The sequence below is a fragment of the Merops nubicus genome, unplaced genomic scaffold (assembly GCF_000691845.1).
Source record: "Merops nubicus isolate BGI_N331 unplaced genomic scaffold, ASM69184v1 scaffold31169, whole genome shotgun sequence".
Classification (NCBI taxonomy): Eukaryota; Metazoa; Chordata; class Aves; order Coraciiformes; family Meropidae; genus Merops; species Merops nubicus.
The window spans coordinates 38,728-56,428 of NW_008634061.1; the positions used below are offsets into that span (position 1 = coordinate 38,728).

At 36.6% G+C, this 17,701-nt stretch overlaps 1 protein-coding gene across 1 annotated transcript in view; it reads right to left on the bottom strand.

The window, feature by feature from the left end:
• Nucleotides 1–17,701, bottom strand: part of CACNA1D (calcium channel, voltage-dependent, L type, alpha 1D subunit) — a gene marked incomplete at its 5' end in the record, with an annotated part of 73,255 nt that overhangs the window by 21,644 nt on the left and 33,910 nt on the right. Inside the window, 10 exon segments of the mRNA XM_008948442.1 lie at nucleotides 896–1,026; nucleotides 6,826–6,927; nucleotides 7,675–7,777; nucleotides 9,330–9,426; nucleotides 9,543–9,670; nucleotides 10,825–10,984; nucleotides 12,314–12,405; nucleotides 13,997–14,062; nucleotides 14,801–14,929; nucleotides 15,347–15,385. Of these exon segments, the coding sequence (XP_008946690.1) occupies nucleotides 896–1,026; nucleotides 6,826–6,927; nucleotides 7,675–7,777; nucleotides 9,330–9,426; nucleotides 9,543–9,670; nucleotides 10,825–10,984; nucleotides 12,314–12,405; nucleotides 13,997–14,062; nucleotides 14,801–14,929; nucleotides 15,347–15,385 (1,047 nt within the window).

Here is a 17,701-nt window from a genome sequence, read left to right on the forward strand (position 1 = left end):
TATCAGAAATATCAAACATATTTATAATTTGTAGGAATGTACTCAGCATTGACTGACATTCAGAAAGTCACAATCCAGTAAAAATGGTGCAGTGTAGAATGTCTGAAATTATTTGAGGACATCCTTCCATTTGCCTGTTTCAAAGTTCATAATACAAAGGGTGTCACTGGACAGAATTTTTGTGAATATACACTTTAGAACACATATATTCCATGGACTGCTTGCTGCAGGCCTGTTGAGAGACAGATGGCTAAATCTATTGTCCTGGTTTCCATTTGATGGCATATTTTAAAAGACAGAAGTACATGACATTAATGTAGTATACTAATATTACTTCCTAAAAAAAAATTGACTAATATGAAGTTCAAAATTTGCAGGCATGAAAATATACTGATAGGAGGGTGCTTCATCAGTAACTGTAAGTGGAAAAGAAAAAGAACAATGAGAATTAAGAAGAAAACTGATACCACACGAAAACCTCATCACTATGGGGTAATGCATGTTAGGAAGTTATCCGAGAACTGGCTTACAGCCTTGTAGGAACACAAGAAATCAAACAACTAAAGCAAAAGGAAATGATAGCTCAGAACTTTCTTTGCTCTTATTTTACATGATCAACTTTAGACTGTGACGTTTCAACTAAAAAAATTTCAGTTTGCTAAGAAATTTTGTAACTGTTGATACTTTTTGAGTAACCCATAGAGAATAACTTTTTCCACTTACCTTCTTATAGACAGAATAGCAGGATTACATTTTACTTTTCTGATGAATAAGGGCCAAAAGCATCCCAGCTAAATAAAATCCTTGCAGCACTGCACAATCATCAATATTCATCTACCTGCTATTTCAAGTAAGCTCACAAAATGGTTAGTTAAAAAATGTAAAACCAAATCACCTGCAGAGCAATCGTGGTATTCTTCGCAGGATATTTCCCCACCAGTCCTTGTTCTTTGCGTTTCTTGAATTTCCTAAAGTAGTCCTGTATCAGGAAGGTGGCATAGAACTTCCCCACGGTTACCTCATCATCTAAATGAACAGACCAGACAGATCTCTCCCAAGTCAGCACATTTATCAATACCTGCACACTCATACCTCATTTAGGGGGAAAGATGCGATGGGTGCAATAAGTACTACTCCTTTCAGCTTACAACGATGGAACCTGTAGCTAGCTTAAAAGCAATGTTTTAGCAAGCAGTTGAGGTTCAGTCAGTTAACTGAACCCATCTTTAATAAAGAAGAAAATACTTTACTATGTTTCATGTACTCCTAAGGAAGTTTGTGTAAGTTTCTAACAAAACCATAAACATGTTTGTATATACATAGAAACTGAAAGATTGGATTTAGGTACTTGGCACATACAGATTAAAATAAAAGTTACTGTTATTTACATAGATTTATGTTCATAAGAGTGATTCGATTTAAAAAAAAAAAAAAAAAAGAAAAAGTCTTGCTTACACCACTGATCTGTTTTTCCACTGCTGGGCCAATTTTGCTTAGGCAGTGTATGGTATTGCTCTGATTGCATAAGTACTTGGGCACCATTCCAGCCTGCTTTGCTATGCACGTTTTTTTATTGGTGTCATGCCTGCACTGTAACACCTGAGCAACTTCCAGTTGGAATTTTGTGTCCTGGATGTTCACATCGGGCTGTAACTTCTGCTATCTTATTGTCACTCAATAAGACAGATTCTAGACTTTGAGGAAATCCCACAGAAGTTACAATTTCATGTATTTTTATGAGGTTCCTGTTTAAATAAAAATGTTGTTCAAGATATGTAACAATCATAGTAAATACAAAACAACATGATGCTTTCCCGTGCTGTTGTATTTTATCAGCTCTACAATGCTGATAGAAGGAAAATAATTTCCATCAGTAAATTCAGTACAATTCAAAAGATAGGCAAACAGCAGGTGCAGTAAAGCCTAGAATTTAACAGAGTCACTGTTGTGAACAAAATCTAAACTTCAAAGTCTTTGAAGTTCAAAGGCCGGTACCTCACAGGGTATTGAAATCACCTGGTTCACAGAATGTTAAGAAAGTGTCTGTTTTGTGAGTTCCGTTGCACCATTCAGCTATGCAAGTCTGACCGCTTGCCAGAAAACTAGGAGTAGTTTTCTATTTAAAAACATTGCTTTTGTTTTCATGCTCTTTTTTTTTTCCCCTCTAGAGTTATCCACCATGAAGTTAGACGTTTCTCTTTCTGCTGTGTTGCCTTATCTCTTGGGTTTTTTCAGTATCTTGAGATAGCTGTTTGTAATGTGGTTTCTGGTTGGCTACTGTTACACATAGAGGACGGCTGGTGTGGTTTAGGCATCAAAGTTCTCCCTGCTGTTAGGGCTCAGATCCTGATGGGCACTTAGTTCAATTCCCTTTCCAGCTGCCCTTACTGGGATAGACAGGTGCTTCACACATCTCAGGATCTGGGTTAATCTGTACAGTTGTAATCTGACTAAATATAGATAATCTATCATGCCCAGACATTTTAACACATCTTTGTCAGAAAGTATGGATTTTTTTTGTTTTATGTCACTTGTTTTCTCCATATTTTAACTCTTTAATAGAGCCTTAGGATAGAGTTGAGTTTGGTTTTTAGTTTTGCCGATTTTTTTTTTAAATACATTCTGTTAAGCAAGCTTTGTCTCTGATTGTCAAGCAAATTCTCTAATGAACTGTCATATACTGTAGCTCCATACATTAACATTTGATTAAAAGTTTCCTTGTGTCTGTTTTATCAATAATCATGTCCCAAAGTATATTTCACTAATTATAGTATTTCTACTAGTATTTTTACCTGCAATATGACAGCTTTTGCTAATTTAAATTTAATCTCCATCTTTTTGTTACTTGCTTTCACATCAAGAAAAAGGATGGGGAAAACCAATCCATGTACAATACTGTTTGAACTCATTTTTATCTTTGTGAACAAAATTTGTCTCAAAATGAATCCTCTACCATTCAAAATAAGCTCCTTTCATTATAACGTCTGAAATGAGCTGTATGCCTGTGAGAAAGCACGAAAGGCTTTAACTTCAGTAGAAATGCACCAGGGATGTATTCTCCCAGCATTGCACTTGCCTTTAAATGTATCAAAGCAAAAATAATAATAGTAAAAGCTTTAAAATATCTTGGTTGGGAGATCAGTCTGTTGCAGAAAATACCTTAGCACATTAAAAAGCCTGCTCTGACAAATACATCTCTTCAAAGGTTCGAGTCTCAGCGGTTTGTGCTAGGAAATAGCAGGAACTCCATGGTTCACAAGAAAAGCTCATCAGTCTACAGATCCAATCTGAGCAGTAAAAAGCTTTTTAATTGACTCCACAAATATAATTTCTAAACTTTTTGTGAACAGTTGCTTTCATGTTCATCTGTAATCTTCCTTGGCAGCTCCTCAAGAGACTAATGGTGTTTTGTATTAGGAAGAGATCTCTTATAAAACATCTAATCTAAACTTGCCAGCCTCAGTTTAGCTGAATCCATTGATCTGCAACATAGCAGTTTGGTCAGACTCCCCAGATAACCTTTCCCCATCCTTTATAGTATCTTGTTTCAAGTATTTGAATAGAATACAGATAATAATAGAATAAGGAAGTGATAGAGCAAATGGCTCCCAGAAAGAACAAGCACACAGAAGTGACAGACTTGATATAACATATACTACTATGGGTTGCATTTAAAGCATTGTCTCAAGTCAGCCTATGACATTGCACAACTACTGACTGTACCTGCACAGTCTCAGTAGGCAGAAATGAAGGGTCCTTATTGATCACTCAGTTTCTGTAAGCATCCCAGAGGAATGCACTCCCAGCTGGCTGAGTTACGCACCCCCAGTCCGTATGCACCCTCAAGCAGTGTGGTGCTGCACAGGCACAGTCAGTTCTACTGCAGACACACGCACACCAGAACTGAAGCCTGGCCAAGAGGAGCCATCCTTGGCTTTGCTTTTTAACACACATATAGCCAGATATGGACAGGTATAGGGAGGCAGCTAAGCGTAACTGACCACAGAACAGACAAATCTATGACAATTAGTGATAGCAAAAGGGATCGTTTCAGTAGGAAGTTTTTGGAACTGGGCAAAAAGCGTTAGGCAGGATTAAACGGGCTTGCAGGGGGAGAATGGGGAGTTTAGAGAATACAGGTGAAGCTTCAGCGAGTTGTATGGATTTCTCTTATTCTTTAGTCTCTTAAGAATGTTAACTGCTTCATACATTCAGGCGTTTCACCAACATTCTGGGGTTTTGTAAAGCAGTTTCATTTTTCTGTATTGGAAATGTATTGCTAACTATTAACTTTTTAATTAAGTTATATTAATGAGTTATTTAACCAGTACCAGTAGTTAACTAATGGTTCATTTCTAGTGGTTCTATTTATAATTCAGGGGGGAAAAAAAACCTATTTTTGATGTTTTCATGCTGCTCTGCAAACAATTGTTCTGTTTGTGTTCTGGAGGCATGGGCACGAGCACACAAAGGGTCTCGCATTTAGTAGCGCCAGCAAAAGTAATACCGGAGGAAAACACTATAAACTAGATCACTCAATATGATTAAGTGCAAGTGATTTTATCATTGAATTTGGATACTTTGTTAATTTATACTGAAAAGAATTTTCTGCCTCCTAGTAGATTATCAGCTGTCACTGGTGTTATTGTCACATACAATTTTCTATTGAATATTAAACATGAATAGAAACGAATTTCTACTCTACACTAAGCTATTTTACACTCCTTTGGTGCATGAATGTAAAACAGCCACATTCCTCTTTTTTCTAGATGGGTTACAATATTTTCAGTTTTCAGATAAGTCACAACAAGGTCCACAGAGAAACAAACCAAGATGAAATATAAAAATTCACCAATTTTAGGGACTTCCCAACATGTTTTTGTTTATACTGGGTTGTAGAAGCCATGCTGTTCCCTATTGATTGAGCAGTGGTCCAGGTTTTCAGCCTTCTAGCTACACTGAAGAGCTACATTTGCAGAATATTAGCAATGAATTTTAGTACAGCTGAAAAGAAATATACAGCTTATATTCAGCAATGAAATGAAGCTGAAGTTAACAGTGAGGTACAATGTAAGATTAATTCTAGGAATGTAATCTTTACAGATTCTTTGTCAGATTGTTTTAAGCAGGCACAGCTTGCTATTCTGAAGCACGTGTCTCTATTTCAATTAAAAAATGTAGGGGAATAAAGTTGGCAAGAGGCAACACTAATTCCATGCCACCACCCTAAAACAGAATTGCTTCAGAATATTCGGAAAGACTCATAGTTGAAAGGAACAGAGGCTGCAGAAAAAGCTCAAGCACATAGTTACAACAATAACAAAGCAATTCATCTATGCCATGCAAGCACTTAGGTGTAAGGCTAAAAACAACAGTAGAACACAAAAAGTCGTTTTAAATGTGCAGTATCAGTTCCCCTTTGGATAGTCAAATTTGCTAGATTTTTGCCTTTATCCCCACAATGATCTGGCAGTCCCCACACCGGCAGCAAGTGGGTCCCTCCAGCGACAAAGCTAATGCTGCTTCCTGGGTCATGCTGCAGAGCAGCGCAGCCAGCATGCTCCTCTCCCTGGGGACTGAGGGTGTCACCTTCAGAAAGGGATCAGCCTCCACCACCATCAGGCCTGCGATCTTGAGTCTGCTTCCAAACCTGAGTCTGAGCAGTCTTGAAAGCTGCCGTAACACTACAGAAGTACAATGAACTACAAGAAACACCAGATGATTACAATGGATCTAGGTATTGGATGTCTAGATAAACACATCCTGGGGGTGGGTGACATTGCAACAGATCCTGCACCTTTAAAACTTGAAAAAGCATGTTAAAAAGTCACCTAAAACCTATTCTAGAGAGTATTAATAAAAATTTATATAAGCTGCCGTAACACTACAGAAGTACAATGAACTACAAGAAACACCAGATGATTACAATGGATCTAGGTATTGGATGTCTAGATAAACACATCCTGGGGGTGGGTGACATTGCAACAGATCCTGCACCTTTAAAACTTGAAAAAGCATGTTAAAAAGTCACCTAAAACCTATTCTAGAGAGTATTAATAAAAATTTATATATTGAAAAAGACTAAATATATATATTAGGCATATATATTTATATATTTTTAAAAAGAGAGATATAACAAATACCTGATGTGCCCTTTTACAGCACGTACGAATAATTAATATAAATATACGTGCCTTGTAGTTCTCACAATTGTATTGGGGTAGAATTTAAGCACCACTCTATGTGGGCCATAACCATATCTCAGTTATACTGTCATAAATCCGAACCATTTCCATTATCTGTTGACTATGGAACAGCTCTGGTTTAAACTAGTGTAACTGAGATAATTTAGCCTCTTCTTTTATTAATTTAGAAAAAAAAAAAAGCTAGCAAATATTTTTTTGCATTCTCCCATTATTCAACATATACAAAGATATAAGCTATAATGTCCACTGTCAAGCTTAATTAGTACAAAATGTTATTTTGCTCAACACATTAAAGTCAAACTAGTTTATTGTGATGAACAATTTCAAGACTTGATTTCAAGACTAGATTTAGGTCTAATAAGGTATTTCTTTCAAGCAAGAATATAAGCATAATATTTTCCTCTCTCTCTAATTTAAGGAAGTTGTACTTATCACAACTATATGTATTATCCGATGTAAAAGGATATAATTTGTTTGATATATATTTGTTATTATTGTTTATTGTCCTTTAATGACATTATAATTGTGAAACTCAGTAATTTTAATTCTTTGGTTCCTAGGAATCTAGAAAGACCAAAATGCACAGAGAATAGCATATTGCAAAGTGTATCAGACTGACCGCCAGCTGGAGGGACAACTTGGTCCAGTAATTTCATGCTTGTTTTCTTCCATATTTTCTTTATAACTGCTCTAAGTTCTTCATTTGCTTGCTCTAGATTACCTGTGACAATGAAACAGAAAAATGGAAGATGGCAATTACATTTCAGCCATCTGCAATGAATGATCCTTTGGATACTAACTAGCCATGTATAAAAAGAAAAAAGACAGTGATAAGGACACTTTGCAGCAAGCCCAACATGCAAGAAGTAGCAGAGAACAACACTACAACTAAAGAGAAGAAAGGGTGTAAGACAGTGGGCTCCTGGGGCTTTCAAATCAGCCTGTGGAGTACCGCAAAGATCAACAGCAGTTTACACATCTTGGCTCTACTCTGTCAATGCTTAGTAACTTCCACCTAAACTGTGCAGAAAGTGATAAGCTGCTCTTTGCAAATGGCTTCTTTCTTGATTCAAAGCTGAGTCTTTGTTTAATCATACTAATTACTTGCACAGGCTTGAAAGTTGAGGCAACTGACTACTGAGCATTTTTCATCTAACACAGCACTCACCTAAGCCACCTCAATGCCCGAGGGGGCTTAATCTAATCACTTTGTTATTGGCAGACTGACCAGGTAAAAGCATATAACAATTTCTGAGATTTCCTGGGCTCTGGCCTCACTGACCCTTTCATTTTCTAGCAAATCATTCCTAGCAACAGTGACTACAATCCATGATCCAAAAGCAAACCAAATCCAGTGAGACTAAGGCAGCCTTACTCACATCCAGAAAAATGAGCAAAGAGAATTGTAACTTTTCCTCATTGTACCTTCTGAAAAGCACAGTAAAGTCTTTACAGCTAAGAACCTTACCTTCTGTTTTTATCTTTAAAGCAGTCCTAACCAAAGCAAACAAAGTAGCATTGAACATGACGGTTCCATCACTGTTTAGTGGCATATTCATGGCCACTAACCTCTGTAAATGAGAAAAGGAGAAGAAATTTAATGTCTCTTTGTTTGAAAAAAGCTCCTGTAATTTTAATTTCTGAAAAGGTGATACTGTCTAAGAATAACATCCACTGAGAGGCATATGTCTTCAAAAAAAGTTGAGTCCTCAATCCCAGCTGCACGTAACAACCCCCCAATATTGCTTCTTTCTGCTATCAATCACAGGCATGCTTATAGAAAAACAAAAACTGTTCAGGAGCTTTCATGAGCTATTTATTGAGTTATTTTGCAAACACCAAAGCCCAGTCCTTGGCTGTGACTCTAAGTTACACAATGCAAGTATTAAGGACAGATGGGGCTATTTAAAAGAACACGCTCCAGTTGCTCTCATGTTCCAGGTTTCCCATGGATTCCTCCAGCCTCATACTCTATGAAGAACTACTGCACCATTTGTGTCATGTATAAGCTGATTCATTTCCCAGGTAACTCTTTTCAATGAAGTTGTGCATCTTTTATGTTGTCTACACTGAATTAGTGTGAAATGGGCTTTCCTCTCTGGATGAGTCCATCTCTGCATTAGACTGTTCATCTTTTAGAGCAGTGTTGCTGTAACTCAGTCTGTCAGAACAGTACTTAATCTATCAAATTCTTTTCCTAACATCTGACATGGATTTTATTCTATTCTAGTTTAAAAGTTATCAAAACCAACTGGATAATTTATCTTAACATATAGACACAGGTTTTCTTTAAGTATGTCTTGTGGCATTGCACTTGAACCCAGTGTTTTACATGTCAGTTCACATATTTATAAAACAGATAGAAATCTAAATGACAGCGCTGTTGTAATGATCCTTTAATTGAAAGGCTTGATCTTATTCCTATTGCTATTGCTAAACCCAAAATATACATAGTTCTGAAGTACTCAATTATTCATCTGTGTTGCTTTTCAAGTTTTATATTAAAATGCAATTGAAATGCAATCATTTACATTGCACATTGTGCCTGACAAATTCTATATCATTTTATATTCCCTTTATTTTTCAGTCTTCTCACTCACTGCTACATATTATATTGCACACTGCTATTCATCTCAGCTTCATTTACCACCTTGCAGCCCCCACCTTTCAGGCTCATTTCTGTGTTTCATGTGCAGCAAAATTCTCATAAATGTGACTGTAAAAGTACTGTATCAAAACTTCATTGTCAATTAAACTACCATGCTCTTCCCCCTGGGCCTGAAGAAAAATCAGAAATGTCACTGGATTAAAGCAGCCAACGCAATATGTGACACTGGGTCACCAGAAATGCTGGGATGAGGTAGATCATATACATGACAACAACAGACTTAACGACAGATTCAGACTGGCCCCTTTCATTTTGATGCGGACTGCTCAAATGACTACACTGGAAGAAATTACACTAATTTTGCTGGTTTAAGTTAAGCTTGCAAAAAAGTGGGAAAACTTGAGAGTGAGGGAGACCTTGAGAACAGACAGGATTACTGTGCATATGTGACACACATGAGGCAGAACTGAATGAACTGTGAGACAAACCTAGAACGAAAACAGGGTAAAACCTACCTTGCAGGCAACTCGGTGAGGGCATAATTTGCCAAAACCAAGTGGTGGCTGAATGCGTCTCAGTAATGTAACCACATCAAGATGCTTTATTCTTCCCCTGGAAGCAACAGACACTTCAGTTACCAAACATACCTCTATTCCCAAACAATATACTATGCTCTGCTTTTATTGTTCTTACCACATAAAGTGTATCATAGAAATGACCTGACTTACTTTGCTTCAGGGTCATATTCTGACCATATCCTTTTGAACTCATCCAAATGATGGGGACCCAGAATAGACCAATCACGTGTTAAATAATCGAAGTTATCCATAATGACAGCCACAAATAAGTTTATAATCTAAAAGAGTAATTAATAACAATCTGTCTTAATTATTTTGAAATTAAAAAAAATATTCAATAAACAAAATAATTCTCCAAGGTGGCAGGTTAAGAATTCAAACAAATAAATTGATCTAATAAATGATTTTTGGCAAATATCAAATATTGCAGAAAATACTTGTTAACCATTTAACTAACTGGAAGCCTATCAAGTAGTGATATGAAAAGTGTGTGATTCTGTTTCAAGAGTACTCAGTCACTGACATAGCCTGTAGCATGGTTTTGTTTCTCTTCCTTGATCTGCCAGTTGCTACTACATCAAATTAAGAAATGGATCAAATACATGCATTTGACACATGCAAACAGCTTTTGTATTAATAGGATTCAATGTCATGATAGTATTTTGTTACCACAGCAGATGATACAGAACAGCAGAACATGTATGTTTACATGTAGTTCACAGAATTCTGTTCGACCACTCTCCTTTTGCAAGGAGAACAGTACTGTCAATAGAGCAAATCAACCAGCTTAAACCAGACACCTGCAATGAGGAAAAACATTTTCCAAAACGTGCCACAGTTTGAGCACACTTGTAGAGACAAAAATCCTAACTCTGCTAAGTTTAAATAATACAAATAGCTTTACTGGTAAGTCAAAGGAATTTTAAAATTCTTAAAAATTTATTATTAATATTTAATGATACTATTGAGAAGTGTGTGAAGTAACAGCTGATTAAAAGACTTTTAACTTAGTTTTCAAATGTGCAACCAATCACTCCTGCATATATGTTGTGAAAAGAAGATCTCACACATAAGAATTTAGAAGCATAGAATGGTTTGTGTTGGAAGGGACCAGTAAATGTCACCTTGTCAAACCCTCCTGCTCTTCAACCAGAGTAGGTTGCTCAGAGCCCCAACCAATGTGACCTTGAATGTTTCCAGGGATGGGGCTTCTATTATCTCTCTGGGCAACCTATGCCAGTGTTTCACCACCTTCATCATAAAAATCAGTATAAGATAGAGGATTTAGGATTCCGTATTGAAAAATAAAACCTTGCAAAAATATTTCAGCTCTGAGATTTTCAATCATTCTCTGAACCCGCTGCTCTCTTAGCTCAGGAGAAAGTCAATTTGCCCAAGTTCATTTCCATTAATACGCACAAGCTAAACTCACCAAAAATGCACAAAGCATGTAAAAACTGATAAAATAAATGATGGCAAAATTGCTTCCACATGTGTATTCTTCCCCTGGATTATAATCGGATTCTGGATCACAGCGTTTCCCAGGCAAACATGCCAGCATGATTTCCTGCCAGGCTTCGCCAGTCGCACACCTTTATAAGGTCACAAAGATAAATTAGGTGTTACTTGATCAAAATGGATTAAATATGTACTAATTTGTTAAGGTCTGACTAAATGCTTGGAGCTGTACAAGCACAAATGTGAAGACAGACTGTGAACTTTTCAGAGCAGGAACTAATTAAAAAAAATACCAAGCATGTTTCAGAAATTGCAAGCATAGATCTGACACTGAAGACAGATTGTTATAAGGTAGACTAATGGCACCACAAAGACTTGCATGTAAAAATTTGAACCCAACTGTGATTTACAAGTCAAATACTTATTGCAGTGGAGCTGCTCTGTACAAAAGTGGTGCTGTGCATGAAAACACATAAAAGTTGAAAATATCTGTTTGTAAAATATTAATTGCCTTTTCCTCAGTATGGTTAGAGAAATTCTTGTCTTTAACTTCCACTATTATATTTTTTGCATAGTTAGGCAATGCCTGTGTAAAGACCCATGATTTCAAATATTTAAAAGACAACTACATATTTATGATGATTTTGGCTGTGTTCATTGCCTAGTTCCAAAGGCAAAAGTCTTTACATGCATGAAGTGACTTAGATCTCATTGGGTGATGCCCTTGGTCTCAGATAAGGAACTATCTGCCAGCTCTGCCAACCAGGTCAGTAATAATGCATAGGAGCCTAGTGGAGTTAGAGAATCACAGGGAAGAGAGGCTGTCATCTTTAGAGGCATCCATGTTTCATGTCATTCCCTCTCCTTGCTCCAGGACACTTTGAAGTACTCCTAGCAAATTTTTACCCTTTTCTTCAGCTCTCTAGCAATGGAGATTCCATAATCACCCTCGATCAAGACTGAGCTGCCTTTGCCATTGAGAACGTTTTGCCTACTGCTTATCTAGTATTTTCCTTCTGCAAGTTACACCCTCTACTTCTTGTCATCCCTTCAGAAAATGTAAAGAACAGTTTATTTATCTTCACAATAACCTTTCACTCTTTCAAGCTGCCATGCTATCCATGCTTCTCAAGATTACAATAAGGGCACAGTCTTTTTCACCATTCCCAACACCTACACAGAGATATCAGAGCTGACTAGGTTTGGGCTAAATGTGAAGACAATTACTCCACAAATGAGATGTTTGACAATAGCTTTCATGTGTTCAAGGTCTGTATCACTTGATTAGAACCCTGCTGTGCCAACGAACTCTCAGCATACACCATACAGAGTATGTGCTTGCTACATTAAATTCCTTCACACCTGCAAACACCTTTTGAACAAATTCATGGCACAAGAGCTACAGACACACCTCATAGATCAATGAAATGGGATGCATTAAGTAAGAGTTAAGGTATACTTACCTGAAGAGGAGGAGGACTGCTTGGGGGAAAGTCTGAAAATTGTTGTTTCTGTTTATTTGATTGTTGTCCCTCATGGCCACTTTTCCAAATACCTACAATAAAACGGGATTTTGACTTTTGTCCCAGTGATCTGCACTGTCAGAAGCTGTAGGCCTTGCAGTCTAAACTGGTTTCAGTATATATGAAAAATACTTTCACAAATACACTTTCTTTACTCTTTAGATTTTTCCTGACAATGATGTAAATGCAGTGAATTTATCATCTGTACAAGATAGTTCTTAATCATTTATTTTGGCATCAATAAACCATTATAATACTAATACATATTTTTTTATTTCAGGTGAGAAAATATTTGTTTTAAACTAGGACCTACAGTCATTTATTGATATTAACGTCCTACTGTGCTAAATATCATACATACTAGCAAGAAATAATTGCTGTCCTGCAAACCTCAAATCTAAATAAAGAAAAAAAGATGCCAAGGTGGCATCCAAAGCACAGAGAGCCTGAACATCCTATCTCAGCCAGATATAGAAATTAGTTCAGTTCTTCAAAATTAAATTGCAATTCTTTGTCTGCAAGACCATTCTTTATCCTCAATATAATACATTTATAACCTCTTACAACACAGCAAAAGTAGTTACTCATTGTAGTGAGATGAACGCCATTATGCTCTGTGTACATGCTGCTGGACTGTAAGGACACTAAGTTGCTTTTGAAGAAATGGTGAAGAGAATCAAGAAACAAAACCACTCTCCACAGCGTATTTCCTCTCATCCCATTTAGTTAGGAACTCCTTTAGTGCTGATTTGAACAACCTTACAACTTTGAGAATAAAAGAAAACATCTGTAAAGCTTTATGGATCACAGCCCAAATTCAGAATTCCTAACAGGGGCTTCTGCCAAAATGTTGATGGTCATCCAGCCACAGTCCTTAGGCACTGGATCTCATGTGGGGCATAGAGACTACCGTGTAGTTCAGACCACACTCTCAGCCACAGCCCCCTGGCTCAGTGCCTTCATCTGCTGCTTTCCCCCAGTCCAGGCAGCCCCTCTCAAATGGCTATCCCATCCTCCAACTAAAAAAGTTCCCAGTAGTAGGAATTTTAGGAGCAGTTTCCTGACAGGTCTCTCCTATCTAGCTGTCTCTAGTTATTGAGACTGGAGAGCCTGTTCTACCCTCAGCACTGCTGCTGGTGTGAGGAGTGGCACTTTCAGCCCAACAGCACACTTTTACATTTTCAGTTATCAAAATCCTTTTTGTGCTTGTACATCTTGTACATATATCCTACTCCTAACTGCAGGCTCAGCTGTACCTAAATCTTTGGCTATATTCCTTTCCTAGTTCTGTTCTTTTCATATGGGAAAGAAAAAAAAAAGCCAGGCATTCTTTCATACACTGATGCATAGGAATAAACTTCACAGGACATGGAAGCAGAGCAGCTTCTTTCAGCAAACCACAATATTATAAGCTCACAACAATCTCTTCTCTAGCATGTTTTTGGATTCTCTGACTACCAAAATCACTGCCTCAAAAAAATATTTTTACGCTACTCTGCAAGCTGTGCCTTACATACAGCACCACCCTCAAAGGAATCTTTTAATAAGTACCTTAGCAAACAAGTCTCAGAGTAGCAAAATGCTGCACTTTTATCAAATGCTAAAAAAAATTTCTGTGATTACCTGCATTCCAATGACAGCATAGATGAAGAACAGCATGGCTATCAGAAGAGCAACATAAGGCAGAGCCTAGAAACAGGACAGGTGCGTTGTTTTTTAATAATTTTACATCATAATCTTAATTTCCATTTACAAAAATACTTCCTCTGTACAACACAGGCTTTTCCAAGGTTTTTTCTTCCCATGCAAGTGCTTAAAATGTTATTACCTGTCACTCTTAATATTTTGCCTCATATAAGGAACACAGGCTTCATTATATTTTAAATAATTTCTGCCAGCAATCCAGGGGGAAGAATCATCTTTAGCAGCTTTTGATTTTATTTCCATTACAGATTCTGACAACACAAAGATACTTGCTTCCATACAGTTACAGAGTTCTATTGACTTCACATTCATCAAAGTTTCCAGGAGCATGGATTTAAATATCTACTTGTTACACTTTATTAAATCAGTTTTATATAACAAAAATAGGTTAAATTCCTCTTTTCTAGTCATCTAATAAAATTTGTGGAAGTATGAGACCTGGTGTGTCAAAAATATTCTATCTATCTGGTTTTAGATATACCAAATAATTTTTTAATGAGGTATTATAGAAATCTCATGGTAACAGTTAACATTAAATGACAAAGAATGAACCTTAGACTCACTGAAGTAACTGATGAAGTTTATTTTGGCATTAATATGCAAATATATTTAAATATGTCATTATTGATAGCAAAAACTTAAAAAGAAATTGGTTTTGGTGTATTTGTATTTGGTGTAGAAATGGTTGTAATTATAAAGCAAATTTAAAATAATTTTTCTAACCTGAAATGACTTAATAAATGTCCACAGTAAAGTTCTGATTCCTTCTCCTCTGCTAAGCAGCTTCACCAACCTCATCACCCGGAAGAGACGAAAAAAAGTGATGGAGATTCTAGCGCTGTCTTCGGAGTTCTGAAGAGCATCATGGAGAAGTCAAACCAAATACAAACTCAAACATGCAACACTTCCAGAAAAACAACACCAGATGCAAAGGTGGAAGAGGTAAGATTTGAAAATGCATTTTGAGGGCCTTTTCACCTTCTTAAGCATGATATGAAAGGAAAAAATACATGCTAAAAACACAGGACCTGTAGAAATGCTTCACACATCACATGCATTTCCAAGTTCTCTGGTATGTTAATAAGGACCATATTGGGTTTGTTTGTAGTAGACTTCATAGTACATTGACAATGAATGCAAACCACTGCATAACACCTTTGTAGTAAGACAGTTATGAAAAATACATAAAAAATTGGTGGAAAATAGACATGGTAAAAAGAATAAACTCAAGTAGAGGTAAAACCACTGGGGTCATTTTACTGATCTTACCCCAGACTCATCAGTTGTGACTGTTTCAGTTGGCTTTGGCTTTAAGAAATTAAGAACATTAAATATTAAAATCAAATAAAAGATTTTTAAAAATCAACTTAAACAGAAATAAGGACATTTTTCATTTCCACATGTAAATTAACATCTTTCAACTCAATATACTTCCTGAATAAAACATTAATATCCTTATTAAAACCTTTGCCTTAGCATTTCATGTTGGCTGACTCATGCTAAAAACTGCAAGTACAAAATACGTTTAAAAGACTCAAGGGAATGTAAATATAAAATATCTGCTCCTATGTAAGCCAAACAAAATTAGCCACCAAATTTCATAGGTTGCATGAAATTGTAGCAGTAAGCCTAAGTAAAACTCAAGAACAAAGCTTTGGGGTCAAACTAGCCTTTCAAGGTCCCTTTTCTGTTGTGGTCTTTTTGAAGATTAAATACTCCATCACTAGAATCTAACCATGTTCAAATAATTGTGCTTTATATCACATCACGAGCTTTCTTAAAGTAAAGTAATTCTCCTGAGTTAACTGAGTGGTTCTGAAGAGCTTAACAAGGACAGACTGCACTCTGCCAAAGTGATGGACAAACGTTTTTATCACAGTGACAGTGACCCCATAGAGGTGCAAATAAGAAGGCAGTACTCGTACTCTCTCCCCATCTACAAAGTGCTCATATACCTGATGCAACAATATCAGGCATGGAGAAAGAGCTTCAGGATTGACCCTTTTGGAACAGATTTGTACAACTCTCAGCAACTAGAAAAAGGAGAGAGGCACACACCAACTTCTTGTTCAGAGTCAGACCCTGTCTTATGAAGAAGACACTCACTTCTCTTTTTATAGCATCTCTGTCTGTCCTTGGAGCTTTGTAAGTACTTATATAAAATACACAAAAAATAAGTGGCCAGTGAAAGACAGAAGCCGCATTACAAATTCCCTGCAGATTTCAACAGTTTGAACTAAAATAATAAAAATAGATTAAAGAAAAATAAATAATCACAAGTATCATAAATGCCAAAATATCACAAAACATGGAAACAATCTTGCAAAAGATTTTGTCTACCTACAATCACAAACCTGTACCAGTGCACACAGACCTGTCTTGCTATTGACTTTTTGGTATAGAAAAAGATTCCTTTTTATCTGAAGGAAAAGGGTTTCATTACATCTACAGGTGAAGCCTGAAATTTCATATTCTCTCTGGTGATTAACTCATGCTGTGCTTGATACTGTCTTAATCACTGAGAAAATTACTTAATTAGCTTCATTATTTTGTATCATCAAAAATTAAATGAAGTATTTGACAGATACAGAAGAGATTAAATTACAGTAGGACTAAAGTGTCCGTTTTCTGTTCTTACCTGTGCCATTACATATTGCTATCCTAATACTCTTCCTAGCTTATTTGGGGTCCAGTCCTTCTCCTGTAAAGGTCTGTGGGAAAAGCTCCCAAATACAAAACCCAACATTTTACTTCATATTTTTTAGTGTCATTTTGTGATGATACTGTAATTCAGTGTTTTGTATCTGTGGCTTTCAGACAAAGAAAGTACACAGTATGATTTGGTTAGGAAAAAAAACTCACAAAAGGAAAAGTCAGTATCATTCTCACTTTTTAAAATGCAGCCAGAGATCAGATTGTCAGAACTATGTGAACAGTTCTACTGTAGGTGCTCTGGAACAATGAGTGCAAAAACACTCCAGCTTTTTTTGTTTCTGAAGCGTACTGAATGTATTTGTACATGCACAGGACTGTGTAAAACTCACACTCCTCCCATAACTCACTCATTCCCAGCTTCTTTAGCCTGGACAGTCCTGAATGCCTGTTTCTGACGGCTGATCTGCTGCTGCTGGGAAGTGCTAGGATATCATATGAAAAAGAGCTGAAAACATTCAACTTCTGCACATCAATGCCCAAGTGTTTTGGGTACTGACATTTTAAATTTGGCACATCTAATTTTTTACCTTCTATGGCATTTCCCTCTGATAATACAGCAGCTTGGTTTATATTATTAATACTAATTATAATGAAGCTAACCTAGTGATACACCACAAAGAAAACATTATTCATACTTATTTATAAAGGAAATGCTCATCTAAGAGACAGTTAGTTAACACTTATGTGTGTCCATCCAGCATGAAACAATGCTAAGATCTGGGAAACTAAGACTAAGATAACACAACCTTCAGTAACAGCAGACAGACTGACAGTAACAGAGAATGTCTGCTTCCTACAGATAAGGAAAAAACGTGTACTACCCAAATACATGCTCTTCTTTGCAGCTTTGGTTGTATTACTTGACATGTGCACACGTAAGTTAGTGGCACATTATGTATATGTAGGGAA